Consider the following 20,054-nt stretch of genomic DNA (forward strand, 5'->3'; position numbering starts at 1 on the left):
ATATATATATATACTTCATAAGTATTAAAATTTATAGAAGAAAATACACAAAATTATTAGTAACAGTTATCTTTGAGTGATGGGATTTTTCTATGCTTTCAGTACTTTCTAATTTTCATCACTGAATATGTATTACTTAGATAATAATAATTTAAGTAAAATCCTGCTGCATCCCAGGTGCCCTACTAAGTGCTGGACAGTTAGGGAGATTCGTAAGTGACTTCTACCAAAATCCAGAATTCAATAACAGAACTCTGGGATTCTGCATGACTTTCTTTAGGATCAGGGTGACCCTGGGCAAGTTAGTTAACAGTTCTCTACTTTAGTTTCCTCATGTATAAAATGGGGATACAAATAGTCTCCCCCTCATGGGGTTGGCATGAGGACTGCTGTTTGGGGAGAAAATACATACCATGTAAACGTTCTTTGTGGGCATAACAAGCACTCGGTCTATGGCACCATGATTCTTCTTACAAATGCAAAGAAAGAGAAAGCCCCAGGAGTCATAGCAGGAATGGAGGCACAGAAATGGGGCAAAATCTGCCCTGATCAGAACAGACAGAAATCCTGCAAGTGTGGCTGACAAGGTGTAGTCAAGAGAGGTAAGAAATAATGCTGGACTTATTAGCAAGGAGATAGGGTTTGGAAGCTCTTCTTTTTTTTATTTTATTGGTTATGAATATTCATGCATGAAATACAAAGCTGATTGTCACACCTCCTGCCCATGATGTGGGGGCCAGATTCATACTGGCTGTATACCCATTACCACAAATTGCATTTGTACCCCGTATCTCCTGCCCAATATCCTCCCTTCCCCCCCACTCCACTTGGTAGCCCAAGGAATGTTTTCTCCCTCTGCAAGTCCAACGCACCACTGTGGTCTTTCTTTCCTTCCTTCTTTCTCTCCTAGCTCCCACATATGAGTGACGTGTGGTATTTATTCCTCTGCGCTTTGCTTATTTCACTCAACAAGCTCTTCTTTTCCATGCTTGATACCTTAGACTTGATTCCAAAGTCTGGGGAATGGTCATGTCACAGAGCTTGGTAACAAGCAAGTGACATTATTACTAAGATTCTAGCCAAAGTACTGTCCGTGAAAACACTTTTCCAAAGGCAGTTGTCAACCTTAAGGAGAAAGAAAAATTCTTCAACATGGAATAAGAACGTGACCATGATGTCCCTATATCACTGAGCAAAACGCTTAATGTCTCTGTCATAAGCCCCACCCTACAGAGCCATCACAACCAACGCAGCAGGGCTGGAAGCATTCCTCAGCAAGGGGACAGAGAGGAGCTGTTTTCCATCCTTCACACAGCCTTGGAGTAGCCTGGGCTGAAGGGCTTTTTTTTTTCTCCCTTTCCTTTTAAAGAATATACAGCTCAGGGCAATTCTCCTACCTCCACTGCCCCATGTTGGGAAGGGGCATCTGAGTCACTGGGTCTCTGTAACTGCCAGCTCGCAGCAGGACTCAGAAAATCAATTCCTCTCTCTGAAGTTATCTGAAGTACTAAAGCCTTTAAACCAAACTACAGTAAGTAGACATGATCAACAGTCTCGAGATGCGGCAACAGGAGCTATTCTCTAAGATGTAGGCATGTTGAATTCAGCTGTGGAAGTGGCTCTCTCTGCAAACAGGCACAGGAGACAGCGGGACTTTGAATGATGCCCCTGCTTCCCAGTAGGGCTTGTGGGTGGAACAAGATCACTCTCTCAGAGCAGCAACACAGCACCGTGGCTAAAACAATGCACCCTCCATACCAATGTTTGAATCCAGGTTCTACCACTGATGATCTGTGTACCTTTGGGTATCATTCTTACCTCTCCATGCCTCAGTTCTCCCGTAAAATACAGTACCCTAACTCAACAGGGGTTGCTGTGAGGATGGATTGAGATAACACAGGGATGCCCTGGGGTTCTCTTTTAATTACATAAGCACTCAATGGAAGTCAGCTATTGTTCTTAAGAATATATCCTATGCAAAAGCACCTTTACTGGAAAGTAGAAATCACAAAAGTTAACTTCCTGTATAATCTATTTGCTTTAAAACGTTGCCTTTTTCTGAAATAAAAGAGAATTTCTGAATGAGTCTTCAGAATCTTAAAATAAAGAAATCTGGAAAAGAAATCTCTTTTTGAAAATAAGCATCCCAATACATGGGCCCTGGAGCTGTCAAGTTCAAGGGTCACATAGGAAATTGGCCAGGACCTAATAAGTGATCCTGGGTCTTAACAGGCCGAAGGTCCACAAGTTTCCAAAAAAAGTCCCTGCTGAAGAACCTTCAGAAAGATCCTTCGAGATACAATTTGACCTCTCTCTCTCTCTCTCTCTCTCTCTCATACACACACAAGCTGAGGAAGAAAACATCACTGTGTACTAACAAGAACCCCCAAAACAACCCACAAGGTATACATTTTTAAACAAAACATCAGGATACTAGATTTGACCGGGGAATTTTTTTCCTCAAATGGGAATTTATTTTTATGAAAAGTGTTACAAAAGTATAAAAAAATAAATTACACTTAATTCTATATTGCAGGTCTCACTTTAAATGAAAAGAATAAAATGGCATAGAATCAAGGCTGTTTTGAAAATTCTGGACCATCTAGTAGTTATGTTAAGACTGATCAAACGCCAGATCATCTCTCCCTTCTCGACTTGAAGTGAATCCGGGCAGGAAGACTTAATGTGACGAAACGATTTCACTTGCTATTTGAAGAATTCTCTTGTAAGATATACAATCTCTTTAAATCTTCCCAGGCAGCTGCTAGGCCTTGCTAAGGAAGTGATGGAAATAGGAAATATTCTAAATAAATAATTAGTGATTTCTGAGGGGTAGGTTCTATAAATATTTTTTAGGATTTAACACATCTTAGGTACAGAGACTAATTTATCTTCCTTTCCCTCTCTCTCTCTCTCTCCTTCTCTTTATTCCTTTCTTCCTCTCTTGGTTAAAGAAGAGATGCAGAATCTTCCACCAGTGAGCTAGAGAGGGAGATTTTGAGATACTCCTTTTGTGCCCACCTTGGTAGAAAGACACAGAACAGGATCCAGTTCTTCTATGTCCACGCAAGCCGGTGAAAGTCTCAGTGCGTCTGTTTTATTCAGCTGTACTTCGGCAAAAGATTGCTTTTGAACAGAGGAGCCTCGAAATAGACATCTGTTGTTTTGGCATCAGCATTCATTTCCTTTCTTTGATAACATATCCTGGTTTTGCTCTGGGAAAATGCCCTGCATCTCATTCTCTGTGCCTCCAGGGAAACTGACTCCTACCTATGCTCCCCGGAGGGGCAGTGCCTTGTGTCTCACACCCCACTGGCAACAGGGACTGGCTGAAGGATGTGTGCGTGACCTGAAAGAACCGATAAGCTACAGTGAGACTTCAGCAGAGACTTCAGCAAAGACTTCCAGGACAAAGATGGCGAGCTTCTCCAACTGCACTTGGGGAAGGAGTATCAGGCCGGCATCCACTTTAGAGACAAGGAGAGACGTTTTGAGAATGCAACCAACCGCCTCAATAGCAGCAGAATCCAGAAGGAGGGACCCGGTTACAATGTTTAAACCCTAATTCAGCCACACCTGAAAAAAGATCCCCCAACCCCCACCAGGGACTTCTCAGATACATGGAGTCATTGGTTCATGCTCAGTTCAGATTGTACCTGGAATTTCTGTGTGTTATAGCCAGGAAAATCCTAGACAATAGAGTTCTGCAGCTGAAACAAAGTTTCAAACCATTGGAAAAGATTTTCTTTAAAGGTGCTTTGACATATTGTGATTTGGGGCCATTTCTTCCTCCTGGTGGATGAGAGAGTGGAAAAGGAGCACAATCCCAAGAAAATCTAGGAGCCCCAAGGGCAAGAAGTGAAGAGAAACTAAAAGAAGAAGCTTTCAACACAGCAGCAACACATAAGTAATTAAGAACCAGCAAATATAGAAAATCACTGCTTTGTTGTACATAAGGAAATTGGTGGTTTTGGGTGAGGTCATGGGGTTTGTTGGTTGAAATTGTCATATAATTTTAAGATTCTAAATCGGTAGTGTATCCATTTAACACCTGGCATATGTTATAATATTTTCTAATAATTATGCCTTAAGATATATTTATAGTAACATGGTAAGTTCTTTGTCCATATTCGGAGTGTTAAGAAGGAAAGAAAAACGTGACCTGCCAGTATTGTTTCTGTATCTGAGCACAAATGAAGAAATTGGTTCAGAAGGAGGTAAAAAAAAAAAAAATACCCAACTGTATCTGAGTTTGTTTTAAACATGGCTCTAAGCATCTGTTTTGATATCTGTTTATTGTTTACTGAAAAGTGAACTTTTTATAAACCCTCTTATTTTATGACACAGGGACAAACCATGCAGGGTTCATCCAGGTTAGAAGGAGCAAGGAGCCATTCACATCTTGTATCTCAGGAAATCCCCAACTCAACCTATGTCATACAACCACCACCTGGTGGCAGTGCACTTAAATAGCAGGAATAGCTGAGAATTACATAAACATCTCTTAAATTTTGACCCCAGCAACATTAAGGTCATTTTGTGCTACCAGATCAATACTAGATCTTATCTGCAGAATGAGAGAATTAAGAAACAGCAAATTAAACATATTGGAAACCTGGATGGGGGTGGAGTAACTATGGATTTGTAGGCAAGAACTAACAGCAACACTGTATTCACCAGTACTTCCCAAGGAGCGGAGCGCTCACCACTAGTAGTGAGATCAGGTGGTGCAAGAAAAGCCACACTGAGGTTGAGCAGAGACCCAAATGAAGGGACGATACAAGCCATGCAATTATCTAATGAAAAAAAATTACAGGTGCAGGGAGCAAAGAGGGCAAAGGCCCCGTGGCAGGGCCGTGTTTGGTTTCTCTGCAGGCTAGCACAGCTCAAGCCGAGAAGTAAAGAGAAGAGGGCAGATGAAGGCAGTTGAACAGGTGGGCAAGAGTCAGATCCTGCAGAGTCTTGTAGGTCATGATCAGAACTTAGAATTTTGGGGGCCGGCCTGTGGCTCACTCGGGAGAGTGCGGTGCTGATAACACCAAGGCCACGGGTTCGGATCCCATATAGGGATGGCCGGTTTGCTCACTGGGTGAGCGTGGTGCTGACAACACCAAGTCAAGGGTTAAGATCCCCTTACCGGTCATATTTTAAAAAAAAAAAAAGAACTTAGAATTTTGTTCTAGGTTGGCATATTAGAAAATTAAATGTAGGGAAGTGGTATGGTCTGCTTTATGTTCTAAAAGGATCACTTACTCTGGTCACCATGTAAGAAACAGATTACAGAGGGGAAAGAGTAGAAGTCTACTGCAGGAGCCTGGACAGGGATGAGGGAGGTACCACTGCAGATGGTGCCAGATAGACAGATGCACAGATAGACAGAGGTAGAGAGATGGATATATCTATATCTACCTGTATGTGTATACACTCATATGTACACATTTCTCCACCTTATCAAGCACATGCATCATAATTATATAGTCTTTGCAAAAACTTAAGGTAGACGTGTACAATTTCTGAATTTTTATATAACCAATAAAAAGTTACTGGCACAGGAAAGGCAAAGATTAAAAGAAAAAGCCATCGGTGGGTACAAACTTTAAAGCCAAAACAGCTGCAAGAGTAATACTGATGAGTGAAGCTTAGAAGACACTGAACTCTTGATATCAAAACACACTATTAGAGAATTAGACAAATTTTACTAAAATATCCTGAGATCTCCTAAAACAGTTCTGTGTTCCAATCACAAAAAATACTAGGCCTACTCAATGTATTTCATCCTTCCAACCAGAGTCACTTCTTGAGAGAAGAGAATAGAGAGAGAGACACTATGACCCTATCCTCGTGTTAGTTACTGCAGCAGAGACAGACTCATCCTCCCCTCCTTCTTGGGAGCAGAGACACCCAATATCGTCCCCAGACTCCTCTGCAGCTGGATGTGGCTGTGCAACAAAATTCTCAACAACAGAATGCCAGAGGACGTTACGGGTTTAACTTCTGCCTCACTTGCTTAAGAAGAAATTGCTTCCTGGACTTCTGCCCTCTTTCGCTTCCTGCTGGCTGGAATGTAGGTGGAGTGGAGTCCCAGTTCTGATCAGGCAGATGAAAAAAAAACCCTCTAAGGCAAGAGTTCTGAACCAGAGGCAATTTTTGTCACACGGGGTTAGCTGGCAACGTCTGGGGCCATTTTGAAGGGGGGAGTTGTATGGGTATATAGCGGGTAGAGACCAGAGAGGATACTAAGTATCTTACAATCCACAGGACAGCCCCTCACAACAGAGACTTTTCTGACCTACCCAAAATGTCAGTACTGCTGAGGTTGAAAAAGCCTGCTCAAAGGCAATGTTTCTCAAACTTGGTGCATAATAATTACCCATGTATCTTCTTAAACTGCAAATTCTGCTCCAGAATGTTTGAGATGGAATGAATCTGAGATTCTGCATTTTCAACAAGCTGCTTGCAGGAAGGTGGAGCAACACGATGGGGAGAACTGGGGTCATAATGATCTCCGGGAGCACAGCCGACCATCCAGCCCAGTCTAGACCTGCTAGACTGTGCATGCAGAGCTGGTATTCAAACATACTCCTGGACACCTGGACTCAGTTTTCAGCTGTGTCCCCTTCGAGTGGCTGGTGGTCGTGCAGCACTGACTGCTACGCGCTTTGAACATCAACTTTTGTTATGTGAGAGAAAAATGAACTTCTACCTTAAGTAAGCCACTAGTACAGTTACCATCTGCAGATAGCGTGGACGCTTTCACAATGCTCACCTCCATATATGCTGCTTTTGGCAGGAGAACTAAAGAGCCCTGGAAGTGATATTTTCCAGAAATGGAGAAAAAGCAAAGAGTCAAAAAGAAACAAGATGGTGACTGTCAGACATCTGAGGAGAGTGTACGAGTTTCCTATAGCTGCTGTAACAAATAACCACCAGCTTAGTGGCCTAAAACAATACAAATATATTATCTTACAGTTCTGGATGTCTGATGTCTGAAAACAGTCTCATTGGGCTAAAATCAAAGTGTTGAGAGGACCATGTTCCTTCTGGAGGCTCCAGGGAAGAAACATTTCCTTGTCTTTTCCCTCGTTTCTAGAAGCTTCCTGCATTCTTGGCTCCTGGGCCCCTCCTCTATCTTCAAAGCTAGCTTTTCAAGCTTCCATCTCTCTGGTTCTTTCGCTCCACCTCCCTCTTCCACTTACGTGGTTCCTTGTGATTATTTTGGGTCCATCCAAATAATCCAGGGCAGCGTCCTATTTTAAAGCTAGCTGTTTAGCACTCTTAATTCCACCTGCAACTTAATTTCCCCTCGTCACATAATCTAACATATTCACGGGTTCCAGGGATCAGGACGTTGTCATTAGGGGCAGTGAGAGGGGAGGGATTATCCCGCCTACCAAAGCATGTTAGAAAGCAGTTAAAACAGGGAACTAGAAGGCGGGATGTTAATACATCAACCTGGGAAACTGAATGAGAGTGTGCAGGAGAAAGAGATGATAGGTCAATCCAGAGCAAAATGAGAGAATCTTCTGGTCACTTCCAAAGCTCATCAACTGCAGTCAATCGTCAGAGGCAGGTGTGCCCCATAGCTTTTTATGTTGTTTCAGTATAAAAGAATGATGCATCATGAGTCAGGGAAAAGAGTTATGCAGACAGAGGTTGTACAGGACTTCTCCAGATTTTTATGCAGTCTGCCCTGAGAATGTTTGATATCCATGCTATATAATAGTTTCTGTAAATTAAACCTCTTAATCTAACTTTATGATAAGAGTGACTGTCCTGTATTTCAGGTACTCCCTGGAGTGCAACATTCCAGAAAACCAATTACCTGGGGGAATTCATGAAAACGTGCATGGATTAATAACAACTAACATAGGTAGACAAAGCAGTTCCCAGCAAATAATCATTATTCCACCCTTGCAAAATCACTGTGGAGTTCTTAGAGGTTGTTATTCCCATTTTAGAGATGAGAAAACAAGGGCTCAAAGGCTAAATACTTGTCTCTGTACACAAAGCAAGGTAGATGCAGAACTCGGACTCAAATCCTTAATTTCTGTTTTCAGGTTCAACTTACTTTTCAAAATACTATATAGCTCCAAACAGTCAAACTGCCCTACAATAGAGGAGCCCAGGTAGTTTGGTTCAAACCTTCCTCAGCTCCAGGGGCTCCCAAAGCTCTAACCTCCTGCAGAAACTTCAACCTGGAAGCATAAGGAAAGGTGTACCTACACCTACCATAAGTAACACAAATCAAACATGGAACCTCTGTGTAATTATTTGATTATTACATGGCAATTATAAAATTTTGATCATGCATTTAGAAAAACATAATCCAAACTACTCTTGGAGCATAATGATCTATCAGGAATAATCCATGATCTTCTCCTAAAACTTGTCCTGCTATAAAAACAGAGGCCAGGAACCAAAAGCCATGTGTTACAGTGGAAAGACACCTGACTCATGACAGACTGCTGCGTGACCTGGGAATGTCACTTGCCCTTTCAAAGTCTCACGGTCCCTATCTGCAAAACTGGAGGAAGAAAATGTCTACTTCATCAGGCTACTGCAAGAAATAAATGAGATAATACTGTGTGCTGTATGAACCTTTTGGGGAGACTGTTAGCCCACACAGCTTTTTTGAGTGGGGTTCTCTTTCTTGCACCCAAAATAGCCTTGCAAAAATAATTCGTGAAAGAGCTTAAAACAATTTTTAGCCACAGTTCCCAAGAAATGTGAGTGCTCTTTTTTTTTCAGAAGTCTGGAGTACTGCATGTAGAAGGCCCTCTTTTTGTTCATTAATTCATTAATTCATAATTGGTGAGTAATAAATCACCACATGTTGAGTGTCAACTGGATGCCAGGCACTGTTCTGGGCACTGGCACCTGCTCCCATGTAGATTACCTTCTACTGAGAGGGAGATAAGAAATTAGGATGACTTTGGAGAGTAACATATACTCCAAAGAAAATAAAACAGCACAACAAGCTGAAAAGTTGGAAGATGGTCTTTAAGTAGCTGAGAAAGGTCTTTCTGAGGAGCTGAAATTTGAGCCAACACCTGAAGGATAGATTAGGAGACAAAAGTAGGTTATAGATCTGGGAACAGAGTATTCCAGGACGAGGGAACAAAGAATAAAAAGTCCCTAAAGTGGGAATGAACATGGTCCCCAAACAGAAAGAAAACCACTTCCAGTTTACTGTCAGAGCAAGACCCCTGAGTTAGCATGTCCTGTAGGTAGGCAGGTCAGTCCACCTGTGCAAGGGACATCAAAAGGTTCCAGCAGGAAATTGCTAACACTTATTATTAACTCCCATGATGCTGGAAGACAGCACTACTTGTGGAAAAGAGCTTTGAGAGAAATAAAAGGAAAAGTTGCATATTTGAGGCCGTCCACCCCGGTTTGAAGCCCAACTCTGTTTTGAGCAAGTTATTCAACCTCCCTGTGCCTCAGTTCCCTCAACTGTGAAGTGTGAGTAATAACAGTCCCACCCTCGCCAGGTTCTTGTGAAGACTGAATGAATTCAACACTTGAGGCACAGTCCGGAATGGGTGAGGACAATGTGTGTCCGCCACCACGACTGCTACTGTTCTGTTCTTTCAGATACAAATCTTCTTCTCCCTGTCCCATCTGGAAATAACCACTGTCTGTCCCTGATTTGTTCTTTATTTTGTAACAGCATGAGTGTTGTATTCATCTGTTTCTGTTGCTTATCACAAAATACTTGGAACTGGCTGATTTAAAAAAAGAATGAAATTTATTGCTTACAGTTTCTGAGGCTGGGAAGTCCACAGTCCAAGGAACACATCTGGTGGTGGTGACAGTGATCTAGGGACCTCACACTGCAAGATGGTGGAGGCAGAGACAGCCTAACCTCCACATGTGCTGTCCTTTTGAAGCCCTCAGAACCACACCCCTCACCACCATTATTAATCCATTCACTGCAGCATGGTCCTACAATCTAATCACCTCTTCAAGAACCCACCTTCCAATTACTGTAGTAGGATTTAAGTCATCTTACCATTCTTTACTCAGCCAAATAAAATGTGGAAAGTAGGGAAATCCTATATATGAAGTACAACATTTTGGTCATGTTTATATAAACAATATTTTCAGGCCACTCTCAAACACACCTGATCTCACTTTAGTCAGCAAAGAATTAAAACAAACAAATAGACAAAAATCAGGGGGGGAGGAGGGAAGGAAACAAAAGTAATGCTACCTGGAGAAGAGCGTCTCTTTCCATTTACTCCTGTCTTCTGTGGTTCCCCTTAGTATAATATTAAAATTTTGTTCTTACAAATCTCTTGCAATTTTTGCTAAATTTATTCCTAGTTATTTTGTCTCTCTGATTGGTTTTCTATAAATGGAACATTTTTCCCATCATATTTTCAAAATGGCATAAGCATATAAGAAAACTATAAATTTTGCATAATTTCCTTAATAGCCACCTTTATGAATTCTATCATTGTTTCCAATAGATTCATGGAGGGATTGGTTTTCTTAGTTTCCTCCTTCCTTACTTCTTTTTCTCATCTAATTGCATTATCTAATAATTCCTGACCGATGGTGATGATAATGGGCATTTCTGGTCTTGTTCTAGATTTAAGGGAATATTTCTAGTGTTACACCATTAAAGCTCATGCTGGCTTTGGGTATAATCCTATTTTATTAGCAGGTTGTTCTAAAAATCAGGAATAGCTATTTATTTAATCAGATATCTTTTTAGCATCCAGACAATAATTCACAAGATTTTTCTCATTTGCCAGTTTTAACAGTGAATCACATTATTAAATTTGCCAAGACTGAACCATCCTTCCATTCTTCGTATAAACTCCACTTTGTCAAGGATTATACTACTTGTAATATAATCATTTACATGTCTATTTCTCCAGTCTATGAGCTCTTTCAGATTGTTGGCCATGATTGACTCGTGTTTGAGCCCAGTGCATAGCACACAGTTGACAGTACAGATTTAAAACACATTTTTAATAAATAAATAAATGAATAAATAACTAAATAACAAGTGCACTGAACCTCCTCAAGCTAACCCTCTGTACCTCTTGCTGGGTTAAAATACTGGATTAGAGAGATTATGTGCTGTCCCAGAGTGGACCTTTATAGGTTTAATGAACCTTTGGTTTAACTGGCTCTCACTTTTTTAGCAATTAAAAACCATGAACCCCTCTTTTTCTATGGGAAAACTGTTTCCTATGGTTTGTATGGAGCTATTCCTGTTTCCCTGCTCCCACCACAACCCCAAGCCAAAAGGGTAGCTACATCTCCCAGGCCTAATTAGAGTACTACACAATTATTGTTTCATAAATCGGTGCATGACCCAACCTCAGCCAAAGGCATCTGCAGGAATTTCCTACAGAAGCTCTTAAGAAAAAATATTTTGAAAAGGATTGGTAAACATAAAATATGTTTGTTTAGGATTGCTCCTTACCATCTTGCCTAAAATGTGATAAGACAGTCTACTGAGAATGAAATAAACAAGGCAAATTCATGGAATGTGACATCATTTGAGATGCTGGGTCCAGCTTTTCCTGAAGACATTCCCCCTCGACTTCTCAACCATATAAGGCAACCGATTATTATTTTTTAGTTTATTATAGTTTATGTTTGATTTCTAGTATTTGCAACCAAAAAATATTACCTGCTTCATGTGTTGCTTTGTTTTCCTGGAAATATGCTCTGCATATTCTTAAATAAAGGTTGAAAAATATCTTTAAAGGAAGGCAAATCCTAACTAGTGAGTGTAAAAGGAAAAAAAAGTCAACCACCTGTTTTTAATTAATGGCAAGATGGGCTGAAAGGCTCCCTTAGTGAATCATAATTTCAGAATGAAATTCCCAAGACAGTCATAGAGGAGCTTGTTAAACCACAGAAACCAGGGGAATCAAGAGATTACTTTAACAGGGCGGAAGTTCAATCAGTTCCAGAAATATCATCCATTATGCAAAACGAAAACCTTTAAAACTTTCTAACATACAACTGTAGCAATCTTTCATTCACCTAAAGTCTCGAGGCCTTTCTCCTGACTTGATTTAAAAGTAAAAATGCCTAGTATGATTTTCAAAAATAAAAAATAAATAAATCATTTATGATGGCTGGAGAACACCAGAGAAAGCAGCCAAATCTCAGGATAGGGAGTCTCACGAGGTTTTTGTGACCAAGCCTGCATCCTCAAATGCTTTCCATTCTGAGAAAAACTGAAGGCAAGCATGTCCCTAGCATCCTAAGTACCTTTGAACCTATCACGGGAAAGTGGCGTCAGTTTCCACTGGAGGCTCAAGAGAATGTCAGAGTGTAAGCCCAAAGAGCTTGTCCATTTCCCTTCCTTGTTCCCTTTGTTGAGAATGCTGGCTGGAGTTTCCGTGAAATCAGACTCTTCCCCTCCTTCAACTCAAGTTACAATAGACCAAATTCTGGAATCCAGTTTTGATTATTCTCTGGAGAGCTACTTAAGAGATGCTTCAGGGTTTAAAATCCCTCCTTCAGACATAATCTCAAAAGAAAAGACTATATTCAAATGAAAAATGCATTACAGCATTCTCTTTAGGGCCTTCAGTACTGATGGGCAGGATAAAAGGAAAACATGAAAGGAAAATGAAGGAGAAAAGTAAGGGAGAAAGGGAAAATGGGAGAGAAAGAAAGAGGAAAGAAGAGGAGAGAGAAATTTACTATATCACAAACGCTGTATAAGACACTTCAAATGCCATTCCATTTCATCCTCATGTAATCTTTTGGAAGTAGGTAATATTGAGCCCATTCTGCAGATGGAGAAATTGAGGCTTACTGATAATAAGTAATTTGTCCAAGGTCACACAATGCATATGCGATGGATTCTGGCTCAAAGTTACAAAAACATGCTCCAAACCATGTTGCTTCTATTAGAAGCGACTAGCTTCTTCTCTCTGAAGGGTCTAATACAGAAGTTTGGGTCAATGGGCCCTATGGAGATAATCTAGCGTCATCACCTAAGAAACAGATTAATATGAGTAACCTGACATCCAACAGAACTAGTATGGGGCAAAGCAAAGCCTAGAATCTAATTTTTCTAACTCTAAGATCTTACTCAATCCACCTGAGCAGAAACTATTTTGTAAGTGCAAGTTACCCATGTAGATCAAATACAGGCACTCATGATTAATGAGTAAAAAACTGAGAATTTTCCCACTTTCAAGAGAATGTTTGTTGGGACAAAAGAGAAATTTATCTGTGAATTTTCTTTTTCTGTCTCAGTGTTCTTGTTTATATCAAGGTCTTTTTGTTGTCATTGCAATATGTCTAGGAGGTTTTCCCCCCATGCTGTTGCAAAATCTGTAGAGGGGAAAAGAACCTAAACTAAAATAGCACACGTAAGCCACAATCCTGGCCACTGCAAAGGGTATGGGCATGCCAGTTACTTTCTGAAATGAGTTTAAATCAGAGGTCACAAATTGGTAGCCAGCTGGCTGCATCCAGCCACAAATGTATTTTGTTTTTCCCGCAGTGTTGGCCCACACAGAGCTTTTAAGAAACTTAAATCTGTTGCCAACATTAAAAATCAGAAGATTTCACATCAAAATCTAGATTTCCAATATCTCTTACAAAGTGGAAGATCCTATAGCCCCGATGCAACATTTGCATGTGGAAAAGAGTAGCTGGAACAGAAATGTGGCTGCCCCATTATCCAGAGCATATGTGATCCATTCTCTCTTCACATAGGCCACTTCACTCGTTTGTATGATCCACATGGGCCCTGAAGGCATCTGAGTGTGTAACCTTTGCTTTAAAGGTTAAACAGATACAGATTGTAAAGCCAAACATTATCAGACTTTTCCCAAAACCATCCCAAATAAGAGACTCTTCAGTCAATATCATGACAACTGTGATCGAAGCTAACATACATAAGAGCTCAAAATGATTCAAATTTCTGCTCTAGGACACTCATTTTGTTTAGAAAATATGTTCATTTTTATTATTTCATTTATTCCTCCCAATAATTCTACAGGGAAGGAATTACTCTCAGATAAACAACTGAAGCTGAGTGATTTTAAATAACTTATCCTATGAAGATCGTCCAACTAGAAAGTTACAAGCCTGGTTCTGAACCCAGTTTTGTCCAACAGCAAAGACAGAGCTTTAAGAATAATGAAAGAACATTTTGTGGAGCCAAGAAGCTTATTTCTTCCTCGGGGCCTTTGCACTTGCTATTCCTGTATTTGGAAATCTCTCCACCCAGATCTTCACATGGGAGGATCTTACTCTTTTACCTCATTTATGTCAGCTCCACAGACAGGTTTTCCCTAATCATCCCATTTAAAATAATGCACGTGTGCATGCGTGCATTCGTGCACACACAGACACACAACAGTTACTCTCTGGGCCCCTTGCTACTCAAAGAGAGGTCCAGGCAGCGGCAGCATCAGTGGCTGCATCTGGGAGCTATTTAGAAATGCAGAATCTCCGGCCCCTCCTCACAACAGAATTCGTGCACAACAGAAAGTCTAAAAAGCATTGTGCTACACAAGTGTTGCCCCACAGAAATATAATGAATCACCGCTGCGTTTTTAAATGTTCTAGTAGACACATTTAAAAGGTAAAAAGAGGTGAAATTAATTTTGATAATATATTTTACTTTACTTATTATGAATATTATAATTTCGACATGTAGCCAATATAAAATTATGAGTGAGCAATTTAGCATTCTGTGTATTTTATACTTACAGCACATTTCAATTTGGACATTTCCCATGTTCAATAGCCCTGCGCCTGTGGTAGCCCGCATACTGGACAAAGGAGCTCTGGGCCACCAATTACTTTACTTTTCACCATGGCCTTTATCACAACCAGGATTTCTACTGCACATTGTTTGGCTTGCTTGTGTGTTGTCCCCACTACCCTCTTCCTAAGATTTCAGTTCCAGGAGAATAGGTGCTTTACTGTCTTATTTATCATTTTATCCCCGGTACCTGAAACTGTATTGGGCACATGGGAAATATTTATTAAATATTTGTCAAATGAGAGAATAAAGAAAGGATATGACCTCTCTAGCACTTTGTGAGTGGCAATGTGGTGTAGGGGAAGAATCCAGCACTTTGAAATTGGACAGATGTGGGTTCAAATCTCAGCTCAGGCACTGACCAGCCAAGTGACATTGGGCCAGTCATCGACCCTCTTAAGCCACCTGTAAAATGGGAGTAATGCTATTCAGCTCGCAGAATCATCATGACACTCAAATGTGATAACCTGTCTCTGAGTCACAACCACCGACCGCAACAGGCATTCAATAAATGCCAGTGCCTCCATGCTCCTTCATTCTCTCTCTGGACACCAGCTGCGAATGATGCTGCCGACCACTGTCCACTGTCCCCTGGGAAGCATGAACATGACTTTTGGCAGCGTTTTCCTGAGTTGCTTTCCTCTAGCCAATGGGACATGTGTATTAACTGTTGACAGTCAAAACATCCTAACTCCACGGAGGATCACTTTCTGTCACCCTGGAGTGTGGTCACGGTCACTGTACAGCCTGCAAGCCACGAGAGAGGAAACAGCTTGAGTCTCTGTCACTTTGATGAGTTCTGCAGTGTCAGCCAGTTGGCCTGTCCCAAGGCCCCATCCCTGAGAAGAGCTTAAGGTCTCTGCCTAGACGGCTTGTATCAGCTCACACTGAAAGGTGTGTTGTAGCTTTGCCCTTTTGGGGGGAAGGACAGGGCAGAAGGGATGGAGGGTTTAATCTACCCCGATTCATTAATCGCCAGCCTGTGTCAATCCACCGAGTGAGGCTTACTTCTCTGTAGCTTTAACACACATTCTAATCCATTAGTCTATCTTGCCCTAAAAATCAGATGCACATGTTCTAATCGCAAATGTGTTTTTATATCACATTAGATCGACAGCGTAGGAGGAGAGCAAAACCCGGATTTAGAGATAACTGAAGTGACACTGAGAAAATAAAACTGCTAGGTCTGCTTAGTTGAATACAAGAAAACCCCAAGCCAGATGTGCTGAGAGCAGCCCCCATTCCTTCTCAGCAATCTCTCTTGCTGAAAACACGAAAACCAGGAACACTTGAAGAATTAGTAGGCTATTAGAAGCACATTTAAAATAAAAATAATAACAAATAAATGGGGGGAATCAAAACAGTTAATTAACTTGTGGTTCGCTAATCCAGCAAATAAATTCCAAATACCATACCAGCATGGGAAGGAATTATACTATTTAAGTACAGATGCCACCATTTAAAAGATTCAGAGTTGAACCAGGAAACCAAGGGGAAGGATTTCTGTTAGTGGTTTGAAACAATGCCAATGTTTCCTTTTCTACAACACAAAGAGGAAGTCATCCCCTCCTCCTACATGGTGGGGACAGGGGGCGTGGGGACAGAGAGAGACCTGAAGAGATAGAAGTAATGAAAATCTCATAAACTCCCTCAAAGCACTACTTTCTGTAATAAGGCTGAAGAGCCATTCAAGGCCAGTCCAAAGCAAACTTAGCTTCTGTGAGTCCAAGGGGCTCCTCGGAGTCTTCTCAAGCCAGCTTTGGCTAGCTAATAATTCCTTCTGTTAGATAGACATGTATTGGCAGGAAGCTTGTTTTTAAGTTTCTTCTCCAACACTTCCAATCAGCACCACTAAGCATTATAAGGATCTACCATGGGCAAGATCGAGGACACAGATATATCACATGGTCCTCTTAAGTGAGGACCAGGGGAATCTTGTTCTATCCACACCTCTTCAGTTTAACAGGTTTATGAGTGGCTACCAAATGCTGACACAGAGCCTCAAACACCACAAGTGCTGGCTAGAAGCAGGAGGCTGGGAGCATGACAGCACTGGAATAATACCTTCAGTAGCCGTGCCATGACAGTGAGGCAATTTATATACTTTCTCTTCCCAGCCTCAGTATAAAAGAACATAGGAAAATCTGGCATCTTCTCTCCTTTCGTTCAGAAATTCTCCAGACCCTGCAGTGGGACTTCCTGACATGCATTCCACCACGCACCCTTCATCAACTTTATTTTAAATCATCTGCAAAACACCCCCTTTTTTATTTCCAGCTGCTGCAAAGCAACTCAAGCACATGTTGATAGATTTGATCTTTATGCCTCCCTCAAAGGGCATTTGACACTCCTCACAAGATACACAGCTTTAAAATTAGAACTGGGGGAAAGAAAAAAAAAAACAGTTATCCTTATAGTGCCAAAGTTACCCCACAGAAGAAACCAGAACATTCCTACAACCAACAATTAAACAACTGAAACCTTCCCAGACATGATACCCTTCTTTATTTTTCTGTTGTTGCATTAATCATCTTAACACCTTTTAAATTATAATCGCAAACTGGAAGCCATGGCTTGTGAAGTTATAAATACTGATTTTCCAGTTAAATTAGGCATTTGCTGTTTTATGTTTTGATAGGAAGGGGCTGTTTGAAGCCTCCTAAAATACTGCAATTAGTTCTCTCTGTTGAAACAGACAAGACATTAACAGACACATTTGCTATTTCAGTGTAATGTGCTGGAATGTTTATTCCTAAGTGTACTTCTCTCAAGCTTTTAAAGCATAAGGCATATTTTTTAAAGTGGAAGAAATCAATCACAATACACACATTTATTATATATTTCTGAAATTATTTCTAAAACTTTTCCAGGCTGTCATTTAAACCTAGAAAGTACATCTCTTCAACAGTAAGGAGACCTGTCAGGAAACAATCCTTATTTCACCTACTGGCTCTGTTGGCATGATAACATCACTTCAGCTGACAACGGCTGTGTTTCTGTTTGACAATTGCAATTAATTACTGAAATGCAATCGAGATGGGGCCAACCATCCAAATCTGCTTTCCAGAGAGATATCAAACTGGAGGAAAGAGAAAAATTTTTAAAAAAAGAAAGCGAAGGAGGTTTGCATTTTGGGCACCTGAGCCAGTGTTGTTTTAAATGTTATGGCTGGCAAGAAAGGTGAATTATTAGTTTATTTTACCTGCACTTAACTTTCTAGTCCTCTGTTCTCCCTTTCTCTCACCACCGGCAGACGGTGGGAAAGAAAGGATATGAGCATCTCACAAGACATAAACTCCAATCTGTTGCAAAGCAGGAACAGATTAGAAAGGGCCCGGCGCAGGGCATAAAACTCTCAGGGCACCAACTGCTGTGTAGACACTGAGGCTCCTGATACAAAAACAACACAGCGTTCATTCAGCCAAGGGAGATAGAAAGTTATGGAGGTGGGAAACACCCTGACTTTACTAGAAAGCCAAAACACCAGCATCGTCTTTTTAACTGCTCGCTATTCATTTTGCTCTGACCTTAAAATACTAAGTTGGATTCCAGCCACGCAAATGCGTTTGAGGGTGATTCTGAGAGATTCCCGGGGATCTCAAAGCCCCTCAATTTAGCTATCCCGTCTCATTCCTCGGCGTCCCCAACGCAGAATCCCAAAGACCCACAAGTGCTTGGCTTAGGAAACACCCGCGGGCACCAGGGCTGGGGATTCCCAGGCTTGGAGCCAGGCATATTCAGAAAGCACCTTGGATGAGGAGCCTGAGGCAGCGTGGGGTGGCACCTCCTCTCCTCGCCACGAAGTAAAGTGACAAGTGACCGTTATTAGCTAGAGTCCGACTCTCTCAGCCGCTCCCCCTGAGCGACCCGCCAGGGCTCTCGGGACAGTACCTGGATTTCTAAAGGGCGTGGAAAGCAGCGGTTTCCCCTCCGCGTCTGCCCCACGCGTCTTTTCCATTCCGCCGAGCCCAGGGTCCTACCTGTACCACTCCAGTCCCTTTTCGTAGTTCCTGTCGAAGAAGTGCGGCTCTACGCCCACCGCCCGCACGTCCGGGTGCACTCGGATCGCCTCCAGCAGCGCGCGGGTCCCTCCCTTCTTGACCCCGATGATCAGCGCCTGGGGCAGCTTCTTCTCCCCGTAGTCGGGGGTGCTGACGGCGCCGCCCCTCTCGCTGCTCCCGTTGGCCGCTCTCCGGCCTGCGAGCTCCTCGTCGGTGGTGCTGGACTCCTGCGCTTCCGTCTCCAGCAGCGCGCTCTGCGCTGTCATCATCTCGCTGGGGGCCAGCGGGGTCCGGGGCCAGGCGTCCCGGGAGCCTCCGCCGCCGCTCGCCAGCCCCCAGCCGTCGGCCCCGGGGGCGGCGGGCTGCTCGGGGGGCTCGGGCGGCTCCCCGCGGCTCGCGTTGTCCGGCGGCGGCGGCGCGGACGGCTGCGAGGGGGCGCCGAGGCGCACGGGGAGTCGCGGCAGAGAGGGTGGCGGCGGGCTCGGCGGGGGCTCGGCGGCAGCGCCCGGCGGCTCCTGCAGCGCCAGGGGGAATTGCAGGGAGCCCGAGCCGCCCAGGAGGCTGTAGCACAGGTAGGTGACAGACAGGGACAAGGTGCACATAAAAAGCAGCTTGCGCGCCGGCGGCCCCTTAGCAGAGGAGCTGGGCGGCGGCGGCACGGCCAGAGGTGGAGGCGGAGACGGAGGCGGAGGAGGTGCGGGCCACCGGGCCATCGCGGCTCCCGGCTCGCGGCGGCGGCGGCGGCGGCGGCGGCGGCAGCCCCCGGCGCTGCCCGGACATGGTTTCAGCCGCCGCCCCCGCCGCCGCCGCCGCCGCCGCCGCCCAGCCGCCCCGGCTGCATGAAGCGACGCCGCTGCGCCCCCGGCCCTGGCCGCTGTCCCGCTGCGCCGGGGGGAAGCCCGGCCGCATGGCCCCCCACCCCACTCTGCACACGGAGTCCGGGTGGCCCCCCACCACCACCCCCCTCAGCCTCTGCCAAGAGGACCGAGGGGGGCGCGCGGACCCGCCGGCTGCACCTGCTCCGTCTGCAGCGCCCCCGCTTCCCCGGCTCGTCCGCGGCTCCTGCTTCAGCCTCTGCCACCGCCGCCGCGCGCTGTTGCAGCCCCGAGTTCCTTCCCCGCTGCTAACTTTCTGCCGGGAGAGAGGAGAGGCGCGGAGGGGAGGAGGAGGGGGCCGGGCGCGCGCCGGCGCCGCCGAGGGAAGGGGGGTGCGCCTCGCGCGTGCCTGCGAAGGGGGGCTCGGCGTGCGCTAGGGTTGGGGCACCCGGAGAGCCGAGATCGTGACACCCCCCG

At 43.7% G+C, this 20,054-nt stretch overlaps 1 protein-coding gene across 1 annotated transcript in view; it reads right to left on the reverse strand.

Moving 5' to 3' along the window:
- HS3ST4 (heparan sulfate-glucosamine 3-sulfotransferase 4) overlaps positions 1-19,475 on the reverse strand; it is a 383,292-nt gene extending 363,817 nt beyond the window's left edge. The window contains exon 1 of the mRNA XM_063101210.1: positions 18,742-19,475. Coding sequence (XP_062957280.1) covers positions 18,742-19,475 — 734 coding nt within the window. The remainder of the gene's footprint in view (positions 1-18,741) is intronic.
- Between the last annotated feature and the right edge of the window lie 579 nt (positions 19,476-20,054).

This window comes from Cynocephalus volans, chromosome 6 (assembly GCF_027409185.1).
Source record: "Cynocephalus volans isolate mCynVol1 chromosome 6, mCynVol1.pri, whole genome shotgun sequence".
NCBI classification, from domain to species: domain Eukaryota; kingdom Metazoa; phylum Chordata; class Mammalia; order Dermoptera; family Cynocephalidae; genus Cynocephalus; species Cynocephalus volans.